At 39.1% G+C, this 23,512-nt stretch overlaps 1 protein-coding gene across 11 annotated transcripts in view; it reads left to right on the top strand.

Moving 5' to 3' along the window:
- DOCK3 (dedicator of cytokinesis 3) overlaps positions 1–23,512 on the top strand; it is a 669,732-nt gene that overhangs the window by 447,479 nt on the left and 198,741 nt on the right. For all 11 annotated transcript variants that reach the window (XM_031662807.1, XM_031662809.1, XM_031662806.1 and 8 more), the window contains one exon: positions 42–189. In XM_031662807.1, coding sequence (XP_031518667.1) covers positions 42–189 — 148 coding nt within the window. The remainder of the gene's footprint in view (positions 1–41; positions 190–23,512) is intronic.

Here is a 23,512-nt window from a genome sequence, read left to right as displayed (position 1 = left end):
TGCTTTTCTCAATCTGACTGGTGTTTTCTGCTGTGCCCAAGGCCGGATGCTCCTGAACGACTCAAAGAAAGGTCCTCCTCACCTGCACTACAGGCGACCATATGGCTGTGCAGTCCTAAGCATCTTGGATGTCCTACAGTCACTCACAGAAGTAAAGGAAGAAAAGGATTTTGTTCTTAAGGTTTACACGTGAGTAATGGACATCAGGAATATTAATGATTTGTAGCATAAGACATCCCACCACTGTCCTTGAGAGCAGCAGTGCTGAAACCTTGAGGACACGGGCCACACAGTGGCTCACATCTGTATTCCCAACACTTTGGGAGGCTGAGGTGGGCGGATCACAAGGTTAGGAGATCAAGACCACTCTGGCTAACATGGTGAAACCTCGTCTCTACTAAAAATGCAAAAAATTAGCCGGGCATAGTGGCACGCGCCTGTAGTCCCAGCTACTCAGGAGGCTGAGGCAGGAGAATCGCTTGAACCCGGGAGGCAGAGGTTGCAGTGAGCTGAGATTGTACCACTGCACTCGAGCCTGGGTGACAGACTGAGACTCTGTTTCAGAGAAGAAGAGGAAAAAAAAAAAAGAAAGAAAGAAAGAAAAAAAAAAAAAAAACAACACCACCTTGTGGACATAGAATCACCAGGATGTAGGAAAGGGAGCTTTTTGAAAATGCAGAAGATTGATCTAAGATTTGGGGTGGGACCCAGGAAGCGTTGTTTTTAATAAGCTTCCCAGGTAATTCTGAAACAGCTTCGTTTGGGACCTTCTGTCCTAAAGCGACAATGTAGTACACATTTTCTTTTTTCTCCAGAATTAACCAATCTTATATATTTGCCGAAAAGCTAACAATATACTTCTCATGTGTCTTGGCTATGAGAGTCTTGTGTGTCTAATGCTTGCCCACCAGTTATTATAACTGAGCTGGCTAATGATCAAGATTGTTTAAAAGAATGATCATGAGTCAGGTTTCTCTATCTTTGAAAGATAGCCAGTTTTTCTGAGGAACCAAGATATTATTCTTCACTTGTGCCACTGGAGATCGATAAGTCATATCCAACCAGGCATGGCATTATTTTTAGTGATCTTCAACCAAGGGATATTGTCTTAGATAAGCAGTCCATCTCCTTCTAACTTGTGAAACAATAGGAGAAACACAATAATGAAAAGAAGTACAGAATTCAGTCATATACTTCTTCTTTGCTCATGTAGAGTTAGACACAAATTGTAGTGCTAAAAAATGATCACCGATGAGTTTATTAGGTTTTTAAAGCAAGTATATTTAAAACTGTGAGAATTTTTAAAAACTCATCTTTCAGTTTAAACCCAGTATTGTTTGTCCAAATTAAATCAAATACTGCCAATCACCATGTTAATGTATCTTCACCATAATATTGTATAGAGATTTTTCTGTAGTATCTGTTGCTTTTTCTGACTTGGGCATGAAATAAGCTTAATTCACAATATCTGTTAAGCCACATTTGATTAATTTCAAAATAAAATCCCAGTCTCCTCATTACCTATTTTCCCTTCAGCTTTGTTCTATTCAGAGTTGTATACTTTATGGGATGAGGAATCTTCCTTTGGAATCATAACTTACAAAGAAAATTTTGGCTGGTTTTCTCCTCCTTCCATGCGTCAGTCACAGGCTTTCTCCATTTACCGAATCCTCACATTGATGGGTGGTGGAACCTGCTAGTTTATGTGCCTTCCTCCCTTTGAAAAGGACTAAACAGAAATCCAAAATCATCATTATCTTACTCCACTGTATTCCTTCCAAGGGCAACGGATTTATAGAGAGCACTCCAGAATTGTTATCTCTTTGCATGTATTATCCCTTCCTTGTTTCGGTGCAAATTTTCATTACAGATAGGAGCTTGCACAGCATTCCTCCTGAAATCATGCTGTCAGGCTCAATTGGCCTAATTGCTTCTAAAGCAACAGCTTTCTGCGAGAAACAGGATTCATGTATATATTTTTCTTAGCTGCTTCTTATGGGTGGGCTGTGTCTAGTATACTAGTTCTAAAAAGCTGAAGAAAAATATGTTTATAGAGAAGATTTTTTTTCAAATTTTCTTTTGAAGGATTAATAGAGTAAAAATGTTCAATAATTTTTCCACTTGAAAATATTAACAGACTTTCAAACGGACTATCAAATGCATGTTTGTGAAATTGATTTTGTGTGCAGTATAGAATTATTCTAGGATTAGTCATTTTAATCCACATCAGCACAGTGAATCTAGCCCCCAGGAGAAGCAATATTTTCCAGTAAGTTTCAGGCAACATTTTTGTTGGTTAGATTGAATTGGAAGCTTAAAGAGTTTACTAATTGCAGTTGATAGTGCTTTAGCCTTTGCTAGGACAGGACTTTACAAAGATGAAAACCTCTTATACAGTTTTAATGAATGAGTTAGCAAATATCTGATTAGTTGTTCACGTTCTCATCATTTCTTTCATTGTTCATAGTCAGCCTTATCCAGAGAAGATAGAAACTCCTGTCTGTCTCTGCCAAGGCCACTACTCTGCTGTATAATGTTGTTTTCACGTGTGTATGGGAAGGTACTATATCCTTTTAAGAAAATTGCAATAAGAAGCTGAGGTATGAAAACTAGGTCACTTCCTAATAAGTCAAAAGCCTTAAAACTCACAAATAAATAACCATATGTACATTTCAGTCTGATACAGATACCATAGTTTTCTTGACCAGAAGGACAAGGGGTCACAAGCAGGCACAGGGCATGCTGTACTTAGAACCCAAAAACCAGGAGCTAAAGCCCACATTGGAGGAGGTGGGTGTCCGTAAATAATGCATGTAACCAAATACAAGATGGCTTTGAATATGTGATGATCGCTGTCCAATTTTACAATGAAAAATGTCCAAATAAACGTATTTAGGCCAACCTTAATGAAACAGATAAATACATGTTTTGAACATTAAATTTTTAATTTGGGTTACAGTGTATTTTATATTTTAAAATATGTATTACAAATTATGTAATACACATATAAAATCACATATTATATAAAATTGAGATGTATTGCTTATTCTTGACTCTCAAATTTTATGAAAAAATTTATTTAAATTATTCATATGCAGCCATGTCATCAGGTCTTTGTCTTCACTTAAGCCACTTTCTGAATTATCTGACACAGTTTTCCAAGGCACATTATTTTTACTCCCATCAGATTGGCTTTGATGCATCATTCTTTGACACTTTCATGACGCTTTCACACTGGAAATTCATCTTGAGGCACAAGATGATACCGCCACTTACTATACTACTTTTATGGTGATTTTTACAATCGCATTTAACACTTCAATTTGGTGATCATACCCCAACCATGATTACTAATACTATGTAGCTTTGCTCTTTTTTTTAAAAAAAAAGTCAACCAATTCTGCCAGATAACCTTCATAAGCATCTAAAAACTCCCATTGATTGAGGTAATTTCAGGTTAGCATAACTTACCCAAATAGTGCTGTGATGTTCAAAATAAAGAGATTCAGGCCAGGCGTGGTGGCTCACGCCTATAATCCCAGCATTTTGGGAGGCTGAGGCAGGTGGATCACGAGATCAGGAGATCGAGACCATCCTGGCTAACACTGTGAAACCCCATCTCTACTACAAACACAAAAAATTAGCCAGGTGCGGTGGCGGGCACCTGTAGTCCCAGCTACTCAGGAGGCTGAGGCAGAAGAATGGCGTGAACCCAGGAGGCAGAACTTGCAGTGAACTGAGATGGCGCCACTGCACTCCAGCCTGGGCGATAGAGCGAGACTCCATCTCAAAAAAAAAAAAAAAAAGAGATGCAGAGACTGCCCCATATCATGAAAGGCTTTATGAGACTGGAAACATCAAGTGGCATTCACCTACTATGTACCCACAAAAATTAAAAATGTGAAGAAATAAACTTCTTTTAATTAAAGCAGTATGAGGTGGCAGCCTCTTCTGTGAGTGATGACTGGAAGGGAACTGCTCCTCATATTTGGGATAGACACTAGGCCTATTCAGGCATTTTTTGAGAATATTGTCTTTGGGTTCTTTGCTTCATAATCACCTTACCCACGAAACTGTCTTAAGAGTACTTGTTTAGGAGCCTTTTTTTTTTTTTGATGCGGAGTCTCGCTCTATCGCCGAGGCTGGAGTGCAGAGTGCAGTGGCGCGATCTCGCCTCACTGCAGCCTCCGCTTCCTGGGTTCAAGCCATATTCCTCCCTCAGTCTCCCGAGTAGCTAGCTGGAACCACAGGCACTCACCGCCATGCCCGGCTAATTTTTGTATTTTTAGTAGAGATGGGGTTTCACCATGTTGGCCAGGATGGTCTTGATCTCCTGACCTCATATTCAGCCTCCCAAAGTGCTGGAATTATAGGCGTGAGTTACCATGCCCGGCCTATATATATTCTTTATTATTCATCTGTTGATGGCTGCTTGTTTCCGTATCATGGCTAGTGTATATAATACTGCAGTAAACCTGGGAGTGCGGATATCTATTCAAGATACTGATTTCTTTTTCTTTGGGATATACCAGAAGTGTGATTGCTGGATCAAATAGTTGTTCTATTTTTAATTTTTTGAGGAACTGCCATACCATAATGACTATACCAATTTACATTTCCATCAACAGTGTTCAAGAGTTCCCTTGTCTTCACACTCTTGTCATCACTTGTTATCTCTTGTTTTGTGATTACAACCATCCTAAGAGATGTTAGGTGATATCTCATTTTCTTTTTGATTTGCATTTTCCTGATGGTTAGTGATATTGAGTACCTTTTCATATGCCTGTAGGCCATTTTTGTGTCTTCTTTGGGAAAATGTCTTTCAGGCCTTTTTGCCTGTTTTGTAATTGAGTTATTTGTTTTTATGGAATTCAGTTATATGAGTTCTTTATATAGTTTTAGATATTAATCCCCATCAGTTACATGGTTTGCAAATATTTCTTCTCATTCCATAGATTGCTTTTTCGTTTTGTTGATTGTTTCCTTTGCTGTGAAGAAGCTTTTTAGTTTTATATAGTTCCATTTATTTATTTTGGCTTGCCTGTGTATTTCATGTCATATCTCAGAAAATCACTGCTAAGACCCAATGTCAAGGAGCTTTTATTTCTGTTTTCTCCTAGGAGTTTTACACTTTTAGGTCTTATATTTAAGTATTTAATATCTTTCGAGTTAGTTTTTGTATTTTATGTCAGATAAGGTCCAATTTCATCCTTTTATATGTGGATGTCCAGTTTTCCCAGCACCACTTATTGAAAACTGTCCTTTCCCCATTGTGTATTCTTGGTGCCCTTGTTAAAGACTGTTCACTGAGTTTATTTCCAGGATCTGTATTCTGTTCCACTGGTTTGTGTGTCTGTTTTTATGCCATTACCATATTATTTTGATTACTGTAACTTTACAACATTATTTGAAATCAGGAAGTGTGATGCCCCTAGCTTTGTCCTTATTTCACAAGATTGCTTTGGCTATTCGGAGACTTCTGTGGTTCCATACAAATTTCAGGATTGTTCCTTTCTATTCCTGTGAAAAATGTCATTGGAATATTGATACAGGCTGCCTTGAATCTGTAGATCACTTTGGGTAGTATATGGACATTTTGAAAATATTAATTCTTCCAATCTATGAACACTGGATATTTTTTCATTTATTTGTGTCGTCTTCAATTTCTTTCATCAGTGTTTTATAGTTTTCAGTAAATAGATCATTCACTTTCTTGGTTAAATTATTCCTAAATATTACATTTTTTGATGCTATCGTAAATGACACTGTTTTCTTAACTTTTTTGGAGAGCTTGTCATTAGTATATGGAAATATTGCTGATTTTTATGTTGATTTTATCTCCTGCTACTTTACCAAATTTGTTTATTCTAATGGTTTTTTGATTGAGTCTTTAGGCTTTTTATATGTATATATAAAATGTCATCTGCAAACAGAGGCAGTTTAACTTCTTCACTTCCAGTCTGGATGTGTCTTATTTTTTCTTGCCTGGTTGCTCTGGCTAGAACTTGTAGTACTGTGTTGAACAAAAGTGATGAGAGTGGACATCTTTGTCATGTTTCTGATCCTAGGAAAAAGGCTTTTAGCTTTTCACTATTGAATATGATATTAGCTGTGGGCTCATTGTAAATGGCCTTTATTATATACATTTCTTATATATCTAATTTATTGAGAGTTTTCATCATGAAAGGATGTTAAATTTTGTCAAACACTTTTTCTACATCTGTTGGAATGGTCACTCAATGCTAGTCCTATCAAACTACTAGTGACATTCTTCACAGAACTAGAAAAAACTATTTTAAAATTCACATAGAACCAATAAAGAGCCCAAATGGCTAAGGCAATCCTAAGCAAAAAGAACAAAGCTGGAGGTGTCATGCTACCTGACTTCAAACTATACTACAGGGCTACAGTAACCAAAACAGCATGGTACTGGTACAAGAACAGACACATAGACAAATAGAACAGAATACAGAGCCCAGAAATAAGGCAGCATGCCTACAACAATCTGATCTTCAACAAAGCTACAAAAGCAATGGGGAAAGGACTCCCTATTCAGTAAATGGCACTGGAATAACTTTTTAGCAATAAGCATAAGATTGAAATTGGACCCCTTCCTTACATCATATACAAAAATCAACTCAAGAAGGATTAAAGACTTAAACATGAAACCCAAAACTATAAAAACCCTGGTAGACAACCTAGGCAGTACCATTCTAGACATAGGAATGGGCAAAGATTTCATGATCAAAATGACAAAAGCCATTGCAACAAATGTGAAAATTGACAAGTGGGATGTAATTAAACTGGAGAGTCTGCATGAAAAAAGATACTATCAACAGAGTAAACAGAGAACCTACAGAAATAGGAGAAAATATTTGCAAACTATGCATCTGACAAAGGTCCAATATCTAGCATTGATAAGGAACTTAAACAAATTTATAAGAAAAAAGAACGCCATTAAAAACTGGGCAAAGGACATGTATAGACACCTTCAAAAGAAGACATACATGTGGCCAACAAGCATATGAAAAAGAGCTCAACATCACTGATCATTAGAGAAATGCAAATCAGAGCCACAATGAGATACCATCTCACACCACTCAGAGTGGTTATCATTAAAAAGTCAAAAAATAACAGATGCTGGTGAAGTTGCAGAGAAAAAGGAACACTTATACACTGTTGGTGTGAGTGTAAATTAGTTCAACCATTGTGGAAAGCAGTATGTCGATTTCTCAGAAACCTAAAAGCAGAACTACCGTTTGACCCAGCAATTCCATGACTCTATATATATCCAAAGGCATATGAATTTTTCTGTCATAAAGACACATGCGCATGTATGTTCATTGTAGCACTATTCACAATAGCGAAGACATGTAATCAGCATAATGCCCATCAATGGTAGACTGCATAAAGAAAATGTGCCACATATACACCGTGGAATACTGTGCAACCATAAAAAAGAACAAGATCCTGTCCTTTGCAGGAACATGGATGGAGCTGGAGGCCATCAGTCTTAGCAAACTAACTCAGAGACAGAAAACCAAATACCACATGTTCTCACTTGTATGTGGGAGCTAAGTGATAAGAACACATGGACACAAAGAGGGGAACAACAGACACCGGGGCCCACCTGAGGATGAGGGTGGGAGGAGGGAGATGAGTAGAAAAAATAACTATTGGGTACTAGACCTAGTACCTGGGTAATAATCTGTACAGCCAACCCTTGTGATACGAGTTTACCTATATAGCAAACCCTCACATTTACCCCTGAACCTAAAATAAAAGTTAAAAAAAAAAAAAAAAATGGGGGTATTATTTTTATCCTTCATTTTCTTAATGTGGTATGTCACATTTATTGATTCATGTATGTTTAACCATCCTGCTATCCCAGGGATGAAATCTCACTTGATTGTGGTGTATGATCCTTTCAGTGTGCTATTGAATGTGGTTTGCTAGTATTTGTTGAGAAATTTTGCATCTGTGTTCAGAAATTTTGCATCTGTGTTCATCAGACTTGTAATTTTCTTTTTTTACATGGGTTTAATATCTAAAATCTGAAATGCTCCAAAATCTGAAATTTTTTTAATGCCAATATGATTCTCAAAAGAAAATGCTCATTGGAGCATATTGGGTTTCAGATTTTCAGATTAGGAATGTTCAACCAGTTAGTATAATGCAGATATTCCAACATCTGAAAAAATTAAAAATCCAAAACAATTCTAGTCCCAAGCATTTTAGATAAGGGTTACTCAACCTATAGTATTTTTATCTGACTTTAGTATCTGGATAATGTTGGCATTGTAAAATGGGTTTGAAAATGCTCACTCCTCTTCATTTTTTTTTTTTTTTGGAGGAGTTTGAGAAGGATTGACATTAATTATTTTTCAAATGTTTAGTAGACTTCACCCATGAAGCCTTTTGGTCCTGGGCGTTTCTTTGTTGGGAGATTTTATTACTGCTTCTGTATTCTTCTTATTGATCTGTTTATATTTTTTGATTCTTTATGATTCAATCTTGGTAAGTTGTATGTTTCTAGGAATTTATCCATTTTCTTAGATTATCTAATTTCTTAACATATACTTGTACATAGAAGTTTGTTATGATAACTTTGTACTTCTGTAGTATCAGCTGTAATGTTTACTCTTTCATTTATAATTTTATTTATTCGAGTCTTCTCTCTTTTTGTTCTTGGTTAATTCAACTAAAGATTTGTCAGCCGGGTGCAGTGGCTCACGCCTGTAATCCCAGCACTTTGGGAGGCTAAGGCGGGCGGATCACGAGATCAGGGGATCAGGACTGTCCTGGCCAACATGGTGAAACCCCATCTCTACTAAAAATACAAAAATTAGCTAGATGTGGTAACACGTGCCCGTAATCCCACCTACTCAGGAGGCTGAGGCAGGAGAATGTCTTGAACCCGGGAGGCAGAGATCGTACCCAAGATCGTGCCACTGCATTCCAGCCTGGCGACACAGCGAGACTCCGTCTCAAAAACAAAAAAAAAGATTTATCAATTTCATTTAGCTTTTCAAGAAACCAACTATTAGTTATGTTTATCTGTTGTCTTTCTTGTCTCTGTTTCATTTATTTTTGCCCTAACTTTCATTATTTTCTTCCTTTTGTTAACTTTGAGCTTAGTTTGCTGTTTTTCAGTTCCTTGAGATATAACATTACATTATTTGAGATCTTTTTTCTGCAGGTAGGCATTTATTGCTGTAAATGTTTCTCTGAGAACTGCTTTTTCTGCACGTCTTGATAGGTTTTGTTTTCATTTTCATTTATCTCAAGGTATATTTTGAATTTCCTTCTTTGACCCATTAGTTGTTCAAGAAAGTGTTTAGTTTCCACATATTTGTGAAATTTTCAGTTTTCCTCATGTTATTGATGTCTAGTTTCATGCCGTTGTGGTCAGAAAACATAGTTGAGATTTCATTCTTCCTGAATTTGCTAAGACTTGTTTCGTGGGCCGGGCGCAGTGGCTTATGCCTATAATCCCAGCACTTTGGGAGGCCGAGGTGGGCAGATCACGAGGTCATGAGATCCAGACCATCATGGCTAACACGGTGAAACCCCATCTCTACTAAAAATACAAAAAAAAATTAGCTGGGCATGGTGGTGGGCACCTGTAGTCCCAGCTACTCAGGAGGCTGAGGCAGGAGAATGACGTGAACCCGGGAGGCAGAGCTTGCAGTGAGCTGAGATCTTGCCACTGCACTCCAGCCTGGGCGACAGAGCAAGATGCCGTCTCAAAAAAAAAAAAAAAAAAAGGTTGTGAAAGAGTGGACAAACAGAGTCTTAATAAGGTCTGTTGCTGTCAACTTTATTACCTTTTGCTAAGTTAGCTTTGTCAGGTGACTTAAAAGAATAAGGCAATCTAAAGAGACAGAAAAAGAGAACCCCTATGAACTAGTGAATCAAATAAGAAAGAGATGAAAAACATAAATTATACAACTGGAGGTTCAGAAAATGAGGTGTACTGAAATAATGGGCATGCTGCATGCCATCTAAAATGGTTTGTCTTTTTTTTCTAGTGATTGTTGGTTATTGGTAAGTTCCACTTTTACATTTAAACTACACATCCTACATAATTCCATCAATAATATCTTAATTACTCCATAGTGGTCACATAAAATGTCACCTGTGTTAATAATAATGCGAGTATACATTTGTTTATTATTCTGTGTACTTCCAGGGCCCTTCTGGATATACATTTTGAAACCTCATACTAACCCTGTGTAATCAGTCAGGCTTTACAGGGAGGATATGGTCACACCCTGGTTAAGTAGGTGATCCAGCAAGTTGATAACATTTCTTGAAAGAATAAGATAATGCTAGTAATTGTAGTTTTATTTCAAAATTAATTTTTTGTTTAATCTGTGATGATTCAAAACAAAGCAACAATAACCAAAAATGCTAGGGATAGATACCATATCACAGGCTTTATAGAACATGTTACTTTTAAAGTGTTATTCTTCTTTATGATCAGCATTTAGTTTTTATTGCTGTTGGACTATCATACTTCTTATTAACCAATAATATAGGCATACATTAGATCAAAAATAGCATTAATATTTCTATTAGTTAAAATTTAGGCATTCTTTTTGTTTTAGAGGCAAACTATAGAAAAAATTTGGACATTGCTAATCTAGAGGTAACCCCTCATAGAAAAAATGCAGGGCGTATAATTATTCCCCACAAAGGTACAGGTAAGAACGCAAACCATATAGTTCAAAAGCTGCTGTAAAATAGCATTTAAAAATCAGAAGCCATGAGCAAAGCATAGGAGAAGGCCTATCTGTGTCAGTTACAACAGTAAATGTAAATAAGATGAAAAAATATGTAAGATAAAAATTCTTGGCCGGGCATAGTGGCTCATGCCTGTAATCCCAGCACTTTGGGAGGCCGAGACGGGCAAATCACCTGAGGTCAGGAGTTCCAGACCAGCCTGGCCAACATGGTGAAACCCCGTCTCTACTAAAAATACAAAAATTAGCTCAGCGTGGTGGTGCATACCTGTAGTCCCAGATACTCAGGAGGCTGAAGCAAGAGAATCACTCGAACCTGGGAGGCAGAGATTGCAGTGAGCTGAGATCATGCCACTGCACTCCAACCTGAGAGACAGAGTAAGACTCCATCTCAAAAAAAAAAAATCTCAAAATAGTAAAAAAAAAAAAAGTCTTAAAATAGTCAACAAACAAAATCCATCTATATGATATTAATAAGAGTTTCACAAAGACTAAAAGTAAACAGGCTGAGTATAATCAAATATAAACAGAATGAAAACAAATGTCACAATATTAATAATAAAAATAAAGTATAAGGTGAAAGATATGAAATGGATGTGTCATGTCAGGAGTATCAGGGTTTGATGGAAAGAGAACATATGCCCACTGTAAGGTTAAATTCAGTTTCTTATTTTATCATGCAAGAACACATGATCTCATGTCAAGCAAAGTGGCCTTTCAGGATTGGCACAAGCATAGCATGTGACATCACCACTCATTCAGCCCCAGAATCCCTAGCAGGACCAGCCCCTGATTGCCTGATCTCTGCAAAGTAGAGCGTTGCTCTTTGCTACCCATTAAATTCAGCGTTCACACTCCCATTCTGGAGGAATTTTCCTGACCGTTCATGCACTTCTGTTTAAAGGAACACTGACCAAATTCAGCCTTAACATACCCGCCTTCTTAGCTAGGAAGAGAAAGCAGAGCCAGAACTGGGGGACCTTTGAAGAGTCTGCCTCCAGCTCTTTACTGTTCCAGAAAGCCCCTTTTTTTCTTCACAGGGATAGAAGAGTCATTCCAGTTCATGGTGGAATTTATAGTGAAGATCTAATTGTCATGACCTTAAAGCATATAATAATGTTAACTCAAAGTTATAGTCAATTTATTAGAAATAAAAAGCAAAGACAAAAGTATAGTAAAAAGATATTTTCACTTGCTTCTTGACAGATATGAACACAGAAATAAGTACAGAGAGAATTTGGATAAAGTTGATGTAACAGATAATAAAGGCATCATTGAGCACTCACCATGGGCTGTTATTTTTTCTCTTTTACAGATGAGGAAACAAGGTACAGAGTGGGGAGGAATGTGCCTAAGCAACCCGGTTAATAGACCATGCTTTTAACCACTTTCTCTCTTACCTTTAAATAGGGTGAGCATAACTTAGTCTAAACCAGAACACTGTGATAGTCAAAGGGAGTGGTATTGATGTCAGGACAACAGGTGTAGAGTATTCCAGGCCATATTGTCCTCCCAGCTGTAAACACATTTTTTTTGTCCAACAAACAGAATACATATTTTCCACTGCTTGTGGAACATTTACAAAAATTGTTCATAGAAAAAACTTCTATAATTTTCATAAGGCAGAAATTGCACAGCCTTTTCTCTCTGATCCCAGTGCAATTATTGTACATTGCATCTTACCAGTCATCCAAAGGTAGAATACCATAGTCATCCTGATATCAAAAAAGTATTTAACAGAGGTCAACCTTCATTTTCAATTATTTAACAATTTCAAGTTAGTAAACTATGTTATTCATTGCCGTTTGCCCTCATTCTCAATTATTTAACAATTTCAAGAAAACTAAGAATGTTATTCATTGCCTAATGGATATCATAGATCTCCCTGGCTGAGATCAAAACAAATCAAAACGTAGATGTAAAGCAAGTATAGATAAAAATAGACATACAATGTAGAACAGCATAAATATAACTATCTAATGTAAGTAGTAAGTAGTGTGGACAAAAGTGCCACCTTTGCCTGTAATACCAGTACTTTGGGAAGCCAAGGGGACAGGAGGATTACTGGAATCCAGGAGTTCAGGACCAGCCTGGGCAACATAGTGAGATCCCCATCTCTACAAAATAAGAAATTAGCCGGGTGTAGTGGTGCATGCCTGTAGTCCTAGCTCTTTTGGAGGCTGAGGTCAGAAGATTGCTTGAGCCTGGGAGTTCATGGCTGCAGTGAGCCATGATTATGTCACTGCACTCAGCTTGGGCAATAGAATGAGACCTTGTCTCAAGAAAAAACAAGTGCCAACGGGCGTGGTGTCTCATGCCTGTAATCCCAGCACTTTGGGAGGCTGAGACTGGTGGATCATTTGAGGTCAAGAGTTCAAGACCAGCCTGGCTAACATGGCAAAACCCCATCTCTGCTGAAAATACAAACATTAGCCAGGCGTGGTGACCGGCACCTGTAATCCCAGCTACTTGCAAGGCTGAGGCAGGAGAATCACTTGAACCCAGGAAGCAGAGGTTGCGGTGAGCTGAGATCGTGCCACTGTACTCCAGCCTGGGTGACAGTTCAAGACCCTGTATCAAAAAAAAAAAAAACCACAAGTGCCACCTTTGTTAGCAACAAACTTGAATTTGAGATCATGGTTTAGATTTATGAGCCACGTGGACTTGTGTGTTAGTTTTCTGTGGCTCCTATAGCAAATTATCACAAATTTGGTGGCTTAAAACAACAGAAATTCATTCTCACAGTTTTGGAAGCTAGAAGTCTGAAATCAAGATGTCAGCACAATTGTACTCACGCTTGAGGTTGTAGGGGAGAACGTATTGTTTGCCTCTTCCAACTTCTGGCTGTCAACATGCCTGAATGGGACCACATCACTCCTGTCTGCTGCTTTTTCACATTATTGTCTTCTCTTCTGTTTGTCTTAAATACCCCTCTGTCTTTGTCCTATAAGAATATTTGTCATTGGATTTAGGGCCCACCCTGATAATCCAGGATAATCTCCTTATTTCAAAATCCTTAATTTAATTACATCTGCAAAGACTCTTTTTCCAAATAAGGTAATTCACAGGTTCTGGGGATTAAAATAAGGACATATCTTTGTGGGGGCCACCATTCAACCCGTTACAACTTGTGATTAACATGAACACTTAATTAGAAAGACCTTTAAAATCACTGTCAATGTGGAGCCTTGTGGTGGAGAGATTGTGTGCTCTTTGCAAGGAGGTTAGTCCAAAGGAGGGAAGAGGCAGAACTGAGATGTTCATACACGTGTGTTCTAGATGGACTGACAAGAGAATTTATTACTTCTCCCAGTAAGGTGAGTGAATGGGCAGAGAGGCCCTCAGTGTTACAGAAACATGGAAGGAGGAGTAAAAATAAATGGTTCTGCTAAATTGCTGTAATTACATGTATATTCACATACAGGCTATTTGTCTTTATTTTAATCGACTATTAAAGTAAACGTGTACAAATTGTGAAATAAATAGTTTACATTTTTATAAATCAATGTAATTTTTAATACATTTCCTGTTAACTGCTGTAAGAACTTTATTCAGAAAGGCGTAATAGCCTATTTAATAACATATAAACAGTATATTTATTGTAGATTCAAAACAGAAAGTGATGGAGGAAAACAAATGATAACCACAAAGTTCAGCATAGTGATTACCTCTGAGGAGTTCCTGAGAGAGAAGGGTGCGGGATTGAGGAGGAACTTCAGAGGGGTTAGAATGTTTATTTTCTAACAAGAGCAGTGAGTACACAGGTGTTAATGATACCAATATTTTATCAGTGGAGGGCTTGTTAAAACACAGTACTGGATGGCACCCCGTGGGGTGTCTAATGTAGTAGATTGGGATGGGGTGCAAGAATTTCCATTTCAAATAAGTTCACTGTTGATGCCAGTTCTGCTGGCCTGAGGACAGCACTTCTTATACATTTTATAAATTATCTTTTATATCCATTCACTGTTGTTAAAAAAATAATTTTGTAGAAAGAGTATACAAAGCAAAGTCTGTTTTTTTAACTTCCTGCTCTGGGATAAGGGTGGATTTGCTTTTACTTAATAGTCACAGAGAGGTAGGTGCCTTCCCAGTAGAGCTAGCATAGTTAAAGGTACAGATTCCAGAGCTAAACTGCCTATGTTTGAATCTTGGCTCCACCATCTAGGTTGTATGACCTCAGGCAAGGGTTTTAATTTGTCTATCCCTCAGTTTTCTCATCTTTAATGATATCTATCCTGTTGGGTTGCAGTGAAGATCAAATGAGTCAATATAGGTAAAGCCCTTGGTATGGTACCTGGTCGATTAGGAAGGGCCAGTTGCTACTAGTAGGTTGGTACAAAAGTAATTGTGGTTTTTGCCACATTACTCTAAGGTATTAGACTTTTTCCCTGGCAGTTTCCATCCTGGAGGTACTATTTAGTGTATTTATTCCTTGCTTTCCAGAGAGGACCTCCTGTTCAGGTTCCCCATAAGAAGCCACTGGTCTTTCTCTGCCTCCAGCTGCCTCTTTTCTTGCTAATAAAGAGGTACTTGGAGGAAGTGGTATTCTTTGAAACCTTCATATTTCACCTTAAAGTTTTTCTTATTGATTATTATAATATATTTGGCTTTTAAACCAACTGAGAAGTGGAGACTCCTCCAAATGGTGTAATGAGAATGAGAGGTTTTGATCTTTATTCTCCTGGATGTTAAGCCATAGTGAAGATTGTGATAATGTTTCTCCTGCTATCAGATACTCTCTAAAATTTTCAAAGGGTTATGTGATTCTTCAGTCAGTTCCAAAAAAGCTTTTATAGACAGAGGCAGAATTGTTTCTCCAGCTCTGTAACTCATGCTTTTAACTTCTGCCAAATTGGTGGTGTAACTTCAGTGAGAACTTGATCAGCAAACAGCCTGTTGCTATTTCCTCTCTGAGTACAGTTTTTGTGCTAATGCTGGCTCACAGACAAATGTATGCACCTGGGTTCCTCATTAACATCTGGCTAACTTAAGTCTGGCTATCTCCTTTAAGGCATGAACCCTAATTCCCAGAATTTCTCCATCTGCCACTTCCTGTGTGGCCTTTTGTATACTTGAAATAAAATGAATTAAAGTAGTTCATTTCTACTTTGAGTATTGATTAGATATTGATTAAGCATTGTCCTCTGATATGAAATTAAATACTTGAGGAAATCAAATCTGCTTTGTGAAAGTACAAACATTTTTATTTACTTATTCATGGTTGATTGCATGTGCCTAGCATTGTAAAAATTAAATGTATACTAACCCATTCTTTGGTTTCTGGGTGTATTAAAGTGTGAAGGAATGGTGAGATAGCAGTGGCGTTTTTACTCATTCTCATCAAGAGTGAGAAGAAGAGCTATCTTGAAATGGTTGCGGGTTGGGACGGGAAGAGTGAGAGGAATAGGAATAGTAGGAGGGACTTTGGGCTGTACATCAGGGAGCTGAGACTTAGATCCCTATAGGGTCTGAATGGTATGTATCCTTTTCTCCTCTAGATTTCTAAAATTCCTTTTACCTCTAATATTCTGTAATTAAAGACATCACTGAAACCTTCAAGGAGTTAACGGTCTCATTGGGAAAACCAAACATAAATTAATTATAATACGTGATAAATACATGATAAAATAGAAGTAAAAATAAAGTTTCACAAGAATAAACATGAAGGAGCAGTTTATGCCAGACTCCTACTCATTCTTAGAGTAGGAGATTATACATAAGCAGGGGCTATAGACTGAAATACTTCACATAGCAATGGAATAGGGTTGGAGACATTGTATAAACTCATATCTAGCTTAATATAGGTACATACCGTTACATATTAAAAGATTTTAAATATATTTACATACATACGTTAGTATACACACAAATATTTCCTCACTTTGTCAGCTGAGAGGGCCTACAGGAAACAACACTCCAATTGCAATGACCATACCTAGAGCCTAGACCTTGGTTTCTAATATCATTTTCAAACAAACAAAAAAATACAGACCAGGAGTGGTATCTCACGCCTGTAATTCCAGCACTTTGGGAGGCCAAGGTGGGCAGATAACCTGAGGTCAGGAGTTCAAGACCAGCCTGGCCAACATGGCAAAACCTCGTCTCTACTAAAAATACAAAAATTAGCCGGCCATGATGGCAGGTGCCTGTAATCCCAGCTACTCAGGAAGCTGAGACAGGAGAACTGCTTCAACCTGGGAGGCAGAAATTGCAGTGAGCCAAGATCGTGCCATTGCATTCCAGCCTGGGCAACAAGAGCAAAACTCTGCCTCAAAAAAAAAAAAAAGAAAGAAAAAGAAAAGAAAAAAAACCCAGGGCTCTTTAGATAAATGGCTCAGTCTAGGACTAGAGTAGGTAATATACAAAATGATCCTAGAGCAGAAAGTGTCAGAAAGCAAAGACGTGCTCAAAATTCTTTTTAAATTTTAGAAGATCTACAGTGGTGGGAGTGTATCAAAGGAACATTGAAGCCAACTGAAAGAACTTCCAATGGCCAAAATTGGAACAAAAAAAAAAAGATACTGAATTTTAACCCAAAGTATAAGATAAATATCCATGAGTCAATACTTGAATAAATATGATGGAATAAATAACTGAGGGAGAAGAAACAAATCTGCTATGTAGAAGAATTTCAAGTAATGTGTGTATATAGATACTCAACCATCAAGGAGGTGGAGCGTAATTCCCCAGTCCTTAAGTGTGAGATGTACATACTGAACTCTTTCTAAAGAGAACAGTGTGGAAAGGGAGCAGAGGGAAACTACAGTAAAGAAACCTGACAAGCACTACTTCAACCAGATGATCAGGGATAACATCAGCAGGCATAAGTCATGCTGCAGTATGTACCCTTGATATGATATGATGAGACTGAGGTGGTACCAGTAGAGTGGGGCACTGCTGAAAAGATACCTAAAAATGTGGAAGCAACTTTGGAACTGGGTAACAGGCAGAGAAACAGTTTGGAGGGCTCAGAAGAAGATAGGAAAATGTGGGAGACTTTGAAACTTCCTGTAGACTTGCTGAATGGGGCTTTGCTCAAAATACTGATAGTGATATGGGCAATAAGGTCCAGGCTGAGTTGCTATCAGATGGAAATGAGGAACTTTTTGGTAACTGGAGCAAAGGTGACTCTTGTTATGTTTTAGCAAAGAGACCAGCAGCATTTTGCCCCTGTCGTAGAGATGTGTGGAACACTGAACTTGAGAGAGATAATTTAGGGTATCTGGTGGAGGAAATTTCTAAGCAGCAAAGCATTCAAGAGGTGACTTGGGTGCTGTTAAAGGCATTCAGTTTTATAATGGAAGCATAGCACAAAAGCTTGGAAAATTTGCAGTCTAACAATGCAAAAGAAAAGAAAATCCCATTCTCTGAGGAGAAATTCAAGCTGGCTGCATACATTTGCGTAAGTAATGAAGAGCCAAATGTTAATCCCCAAGACAATGGGGAAAATGTCTCCAGGGCATGTCAGAGGTCTTCACGGCAGCCTCTCCCATCACAGGCCCAGAAGCCTAGGAGGAAAAAGTGGTTTCTTGGGCCAGGTCCAGGGTCCCTGTGCTGTGTGCAGCCTAGGGACTTGGTTCCCTGCATCTCAGCTGCTCCAGCTGTGGCTGAAAGGGGCCAATGAAGAGCTTGGGCTGTGGCTTCAAAGGATGCAAGCCTCAAACCGTGGCAGCTTCCACATGGTGTTGAGCCTGCCAATGCACAGAAGTCAAGAATTGGGATTTGGGAATTTCCACCTAGATTTCAGAGGATGTATGGACATGCCTGGATGTCCAGGCAGAAGTTTGCTTCAGGAGCAGGGCTGTCATGGAGAACCTCTGCTAGGGCAGTGCAGAATGGAAATGTGGGTTCGGAACCCCCACACAGATTCCCTACTGGGGCACTGCCTAGTGGATCTGTGAGAAGAGGGCCACCATCCTCCAGACCCCAGAATGGTAGATCCACAGACAGCTTACACCCTGCACCTGGAAAAGCCACAGATGCTCAACGCCAGCCTGTGAAAGCAGCCAGGAGAGGGGCTATACCCTGCAAAGCCACAGGGGTGAAGCTGCCCAAGACTATGGGAACCTACCCCTTGCATCAGCATGACCTGGATGTGAGACATGAAGTCAAAGAAGATCATTTTGGAGCTGTAAGATTTGACTGCCTCGCTGGATTTCAGACTTGCATGGAGCCTGTAGCCCCTTTGTTTTGGCCAAAGTCTCCTATTTGGAATGGCTGTATTTGCCCAATTCCTGTACCCCCATTATATCTAGGAATTAACTAACTTGCTTGTGATTTTACAGACTCATAGGTGGAAGGGAGTTGCTTTGGAACAGATGCACTTTGGACTGTGGACTTTTGAGTTAATCCTGAAATGAGTTGAGACTTTGGAGGACTGTTGGGATGGCATGGTTGGTTTTGAAATGTGAAGATACGAGATTTTGGAGGAGCCAGGGGTAGAATTATATGATTTGGCTGTGTCCCCACCCAAATCTCATCTTGTAGCTCTCATAATTCCCACATATTGTGGGAGATACCCAGTGGGAGATGATTGAATTATGGGGACAGGTCTTTCTTGTGCTGTTCTCATGAATGGCTCTCTTGAGATCTGATAGTTTTAAAAAACTAGAGTTTCTCTGCACAAGCTTTTTTTTTTTTTCTTGCCTGCTGCCATACTTGTAAAATATGACTTGCTCCTCCTTGCCTTGCACCATGATTGTGAGGCCTCCTCACCCACATGGAACTGTGAGTCCAATTAAACCTCTTTCTTTTGTAAATTGCCCAGTTTGGGGTATGACTTTATCAGCAGCGCGAAAACGGACCAATACAGTGACTATAGTACAGAATGATTTCTCAGGATGTGCCTTCGTGTAATATGATTGTGGTAGTGAAGGAGGGCAGAGTGGGCATTAGTGACTTATAAGCCGTTAGAGGAAAGAGCTAGACTCAGGATGAACAATGGAGCCTTCCTTTATCTGTTCCCTAGAGAAATGCTCAACATAGTCTTTTGTGCTCCTTTTTTCTCATTTGTATTTTAAAATATTTTCATTTTTAAAAATTTCTTCATGAGATGCCCTCATATCTTGGAGGCACATTAGTACCAAGTGGAAAGCAGAGAATTAATGTTATTCTAAGAGAAAATGGAGTTTGTTAAATATGCTAAACATTGTAAGGCTAAAACATATTACTTATTTAAATAGGTTTCACTGAAGACAGCATAGGTTAAACATAGTGATTGTTTTTAAAAATGATATAGGTTTTATTTTCTGCAAATGTATGAGGTATATGAGGAATTTCATTATGTGTATATAATGCATAGTGGTCAAATCAAGGTATTTAGGGTGTCCACCATGCAAGTACAATACATTTTTGTTAAGTATAGTGAACCTACTCAACTTTGAAACATTGAATTTTATCCTCCTTACTGTGTGTTTGTATCCTTTAAGTTGTCTTCATCAGTTTCCTTCCCGCTACTCGCTCTTCCTAGCTTCTGTTATTAATCTTTCCATTCTCTACATGCATGTGATCAAATTTTTTAGTTCCCACTTGTAAGTGAGAGTGTCTTTTCATGCCTCATTTCATTTAAAACAATGACCTCTGGTTCTATCCATGTTACTAAAGGTAACATGATTTGATTCTTTTTAATGGCTGAATAGTATTTTGTGTTGGGGGTGTGGCTGTGTATATCACATTTTCTTATCTATTCATCCATTGAACACTTAGATTGATTCCATATCTTCACTATTGTGAGTAGTGCTGCAATAAACCTGTGAGTTCAGATATCCCTTTGATATATTGGTTTTTTTTCCTTTGGGTAGACAGTCAGTAGTGGGATTGCTGGATCAAATGGTAATTCTGTTTTTAGTTTTTTTAAGAAATCTCCATACTGTTTTCCATAGTGGCTGTACTAGTTTACATTCCCACTAACAGTGTATAAGAGTTCCCTTTTTGGAGGGTTCCAAGATGGCTGAATAGGAACAACTCCAGCCTCCAGCTCCCAGCGTGAGCGACACAGAAGATGGGTGATTTCTGCATTTCCAACTGAGGTACTGGGTTCATCTCGTGGGGGTGTGTTGGACAGTGGGTGCAGACAGTGGGTGCGGCCCACCGAGTGAGAGTTGAAGCAGGGCGAGGCATCGCCTCACCCAGGAAGTGCAAGGGGGAAGGGAATTCCTTTTCCTAGCCAAGGGAAACCGTAACACACAACACCTGGAAAATTGGGTCACTCCCACCCTAGTACTGCGCTTTACCAAGGCTTTTAGCAAACGGCACACCAGGAAATTATATCCCGCGCCTGGCTCAGAGGGTCCCATGCCCACGGAGCCTCCCTCATTGCTAGCACAGCAGTCTGAGATGTAACTGCAAGGTGGCAGCGAGGCTGGGGGAGGGCCGCCTGCCATTGCTGAGGCTTGAGTAGGTAAATAAAGCGGCTGGGAAGCTCGAACTGGGTGGAGCCCACCGCAGCTGAGGGAGGGCTGCTGGCCTCTGTAGACTCCACCTCTGGGGACAGGGCATAGCCAAATAAAAGGCAGCAGAAACCTCTGCAGATTTAAATGTCTCTGTCTGACAGCTTTGAAGAGAGTAGTGGTTCTCCCAGCACAGCATTTGAGATCTGAGAACGGACAGACTGCCTGCTCAAGTGGGTCCCTGACCCCCAGTAGCCTAATTGGGAGACACCCCCCACTAGGGACAGACTGACAGCTCACACCTCATACCTGGCCAGGTACCCCTCTGAGACGAAGCTTCCAGAGGAATGATCAGGCAGCAACAATTGCTGTTCAGCAATATTCACTCTTCTGCATCCTCCACTGCTGATACCCAGGCAAACAGGGTCTGGAGTGGACCTAGAGCAAACTCAAACAGATCTGCAGTTGAGGGTCCTGACTGTTAGAAGGAAAACTAACAAAGAGAAAGGACATCCATACCAAAACCCCATCTGTACATCACCATCATCAAAGACCAAAGGTAGATAAAACCACGAAGATGGGGAAAAAGCAGTGCAGAAAAACTGAAAATCCTAAAAACCAGAGTGCCTCTTCTCCAAAGGAACGCAGCTCCACGCCAGCAACGGAACAAAGCTGGACAGATAATGACTTTGATGAGTTGAGAGAAGGAGGCTTCAGATGATCAAACTTCTCCAAGCTAAAGGAGGAAGTTCGAACCCATCGCAAAGAAGCTAAAAACCTTGAAAAAAGATTTGACAAATGGCTAACTAGAATAACCAATATAGAGAAATCCTTAAATGACCTGATAGAGCTGAAAACCATGACATGAGAACTACGTGACAAATGCAAGAGCTTCAGTAAACAACTCAATCAACTAGAAGAAAGGGTATCAGACATTGAAGATCAAATGAATGAAATGAAGCGAGAAGAGAAGTTTAGACAAAAAGAGTAAAAAGAAATGAACAAAGCATCCAAGAAGTATGGGACTATGTGAAAAGACCAAATCTACATCTGATTGATCTATCTGAAAGAGACGGGGAGAATGGAGCCAAGTTGGAAAACACTCTGCAGCATATTATCCAGGAGAACTTCCCCAACTAGTGAGGCAGGCCAACATTCAAATTCAGGAAATACAGAGAATGCCACAAAGATACTCCTCGAAAAGAGCTACTCCAAGACACATAATTGTCAGATTCACCAAAGTTGAAATGAAGGAAAAAATGTTAAGGGCAGCCAGAGAGAAAGGTCGGGTTACCTGCCCACAAAGGGAAGCCCATCAGACTAACAGTGGATCTCACAGCAGAAACTCTACAAGCCAGAAGAGAATGGGGGCCAATATTCAACATTCTTAAAGAAAAGAATTTTCAACCCAGAATTTTATATCCAGACAAACTAAGTTTCATAAGTGAAGGAGAAATAAAATCCTTTACAGATAAGCAAATGCTAAGAGATTTTGTCACCACCAGGCCTGTCCTACAAGAGCTCCTGAAGGAAGCACTAAACATGGAAAGAAACAAGCGGTACCAGCCACTGCAAAACAAGCCAAAATGTAAAGACCATCGATGCTAGGAAGAAACTGCATTAACTAACAAGCAAAATAACCAGCTCACATCATACTGACAGGATCAAGTTCACACATAACAATATTAACCTTAAATGCAAATGGGCTAAATGCTCCAATTAAAAGACACAGACTGGCAAATTGGGTAAATAGTCAAGACTCATCAGTGTGCTGTATTGAGGAGACCCATCTCACATGCAGAGACACACATAGTCTCAAAATAAAGGGATGGAGGAAGATCTACCAAGCAAATGGAGAACAAAAAAAAGTCAGGGGTTGCAATCCTAGTTTCTGATAAAACAGACTTTAAACCAACAAAGATCAAAAGAGACAAAGAAGGCCATTACACAATGGTAAAGGGATCAATTCAACAGGAAGAGCTAACTATCCTAAATATATATGCAACCAATACAGGAGCACCCAGATTCATAAAGCAAGTCCTTAGAGACCTACAAAGAGACTTAGACCCCCACACAATAATAATGGGAGACTTTAACACCCCACGTCAACATTAGACAGATCGAGATAGAAAGTTAACAAGGATATCCAGAAATTGAACTCAGCTCTGCACCAAGTGAACCTAATAGTCATCTACAGAACGCTGCACCCCAAATCAACAGAATATACCTCAGCACCACATCGCATTTATTCCAAAATTGACCACATAGTTGGAAGTAAAGCACTCCTCAGCAAATGTACAAGAACAGAAATTATAACAAACTGTCTCTCAGACCACAGTGCAATCAAATTAGAATTCAGGACTAAGAAACTCACTC

This window comes from Papio anubis, chromosome 2 (assembly GCF_008728515.1).
Source record: "Papio anubis isolate 15944 chromosome 2, Panubis1.0, whole genome shotgun sequence".
NCBI lineage: Eukaryota > Metazoa > Chordata > Mammalia > Primates > Cercopithecidae > Papio > Papio anubis.
This window is presented reverse-complemented; position numbering and strand designations above follow the sequence as displayed.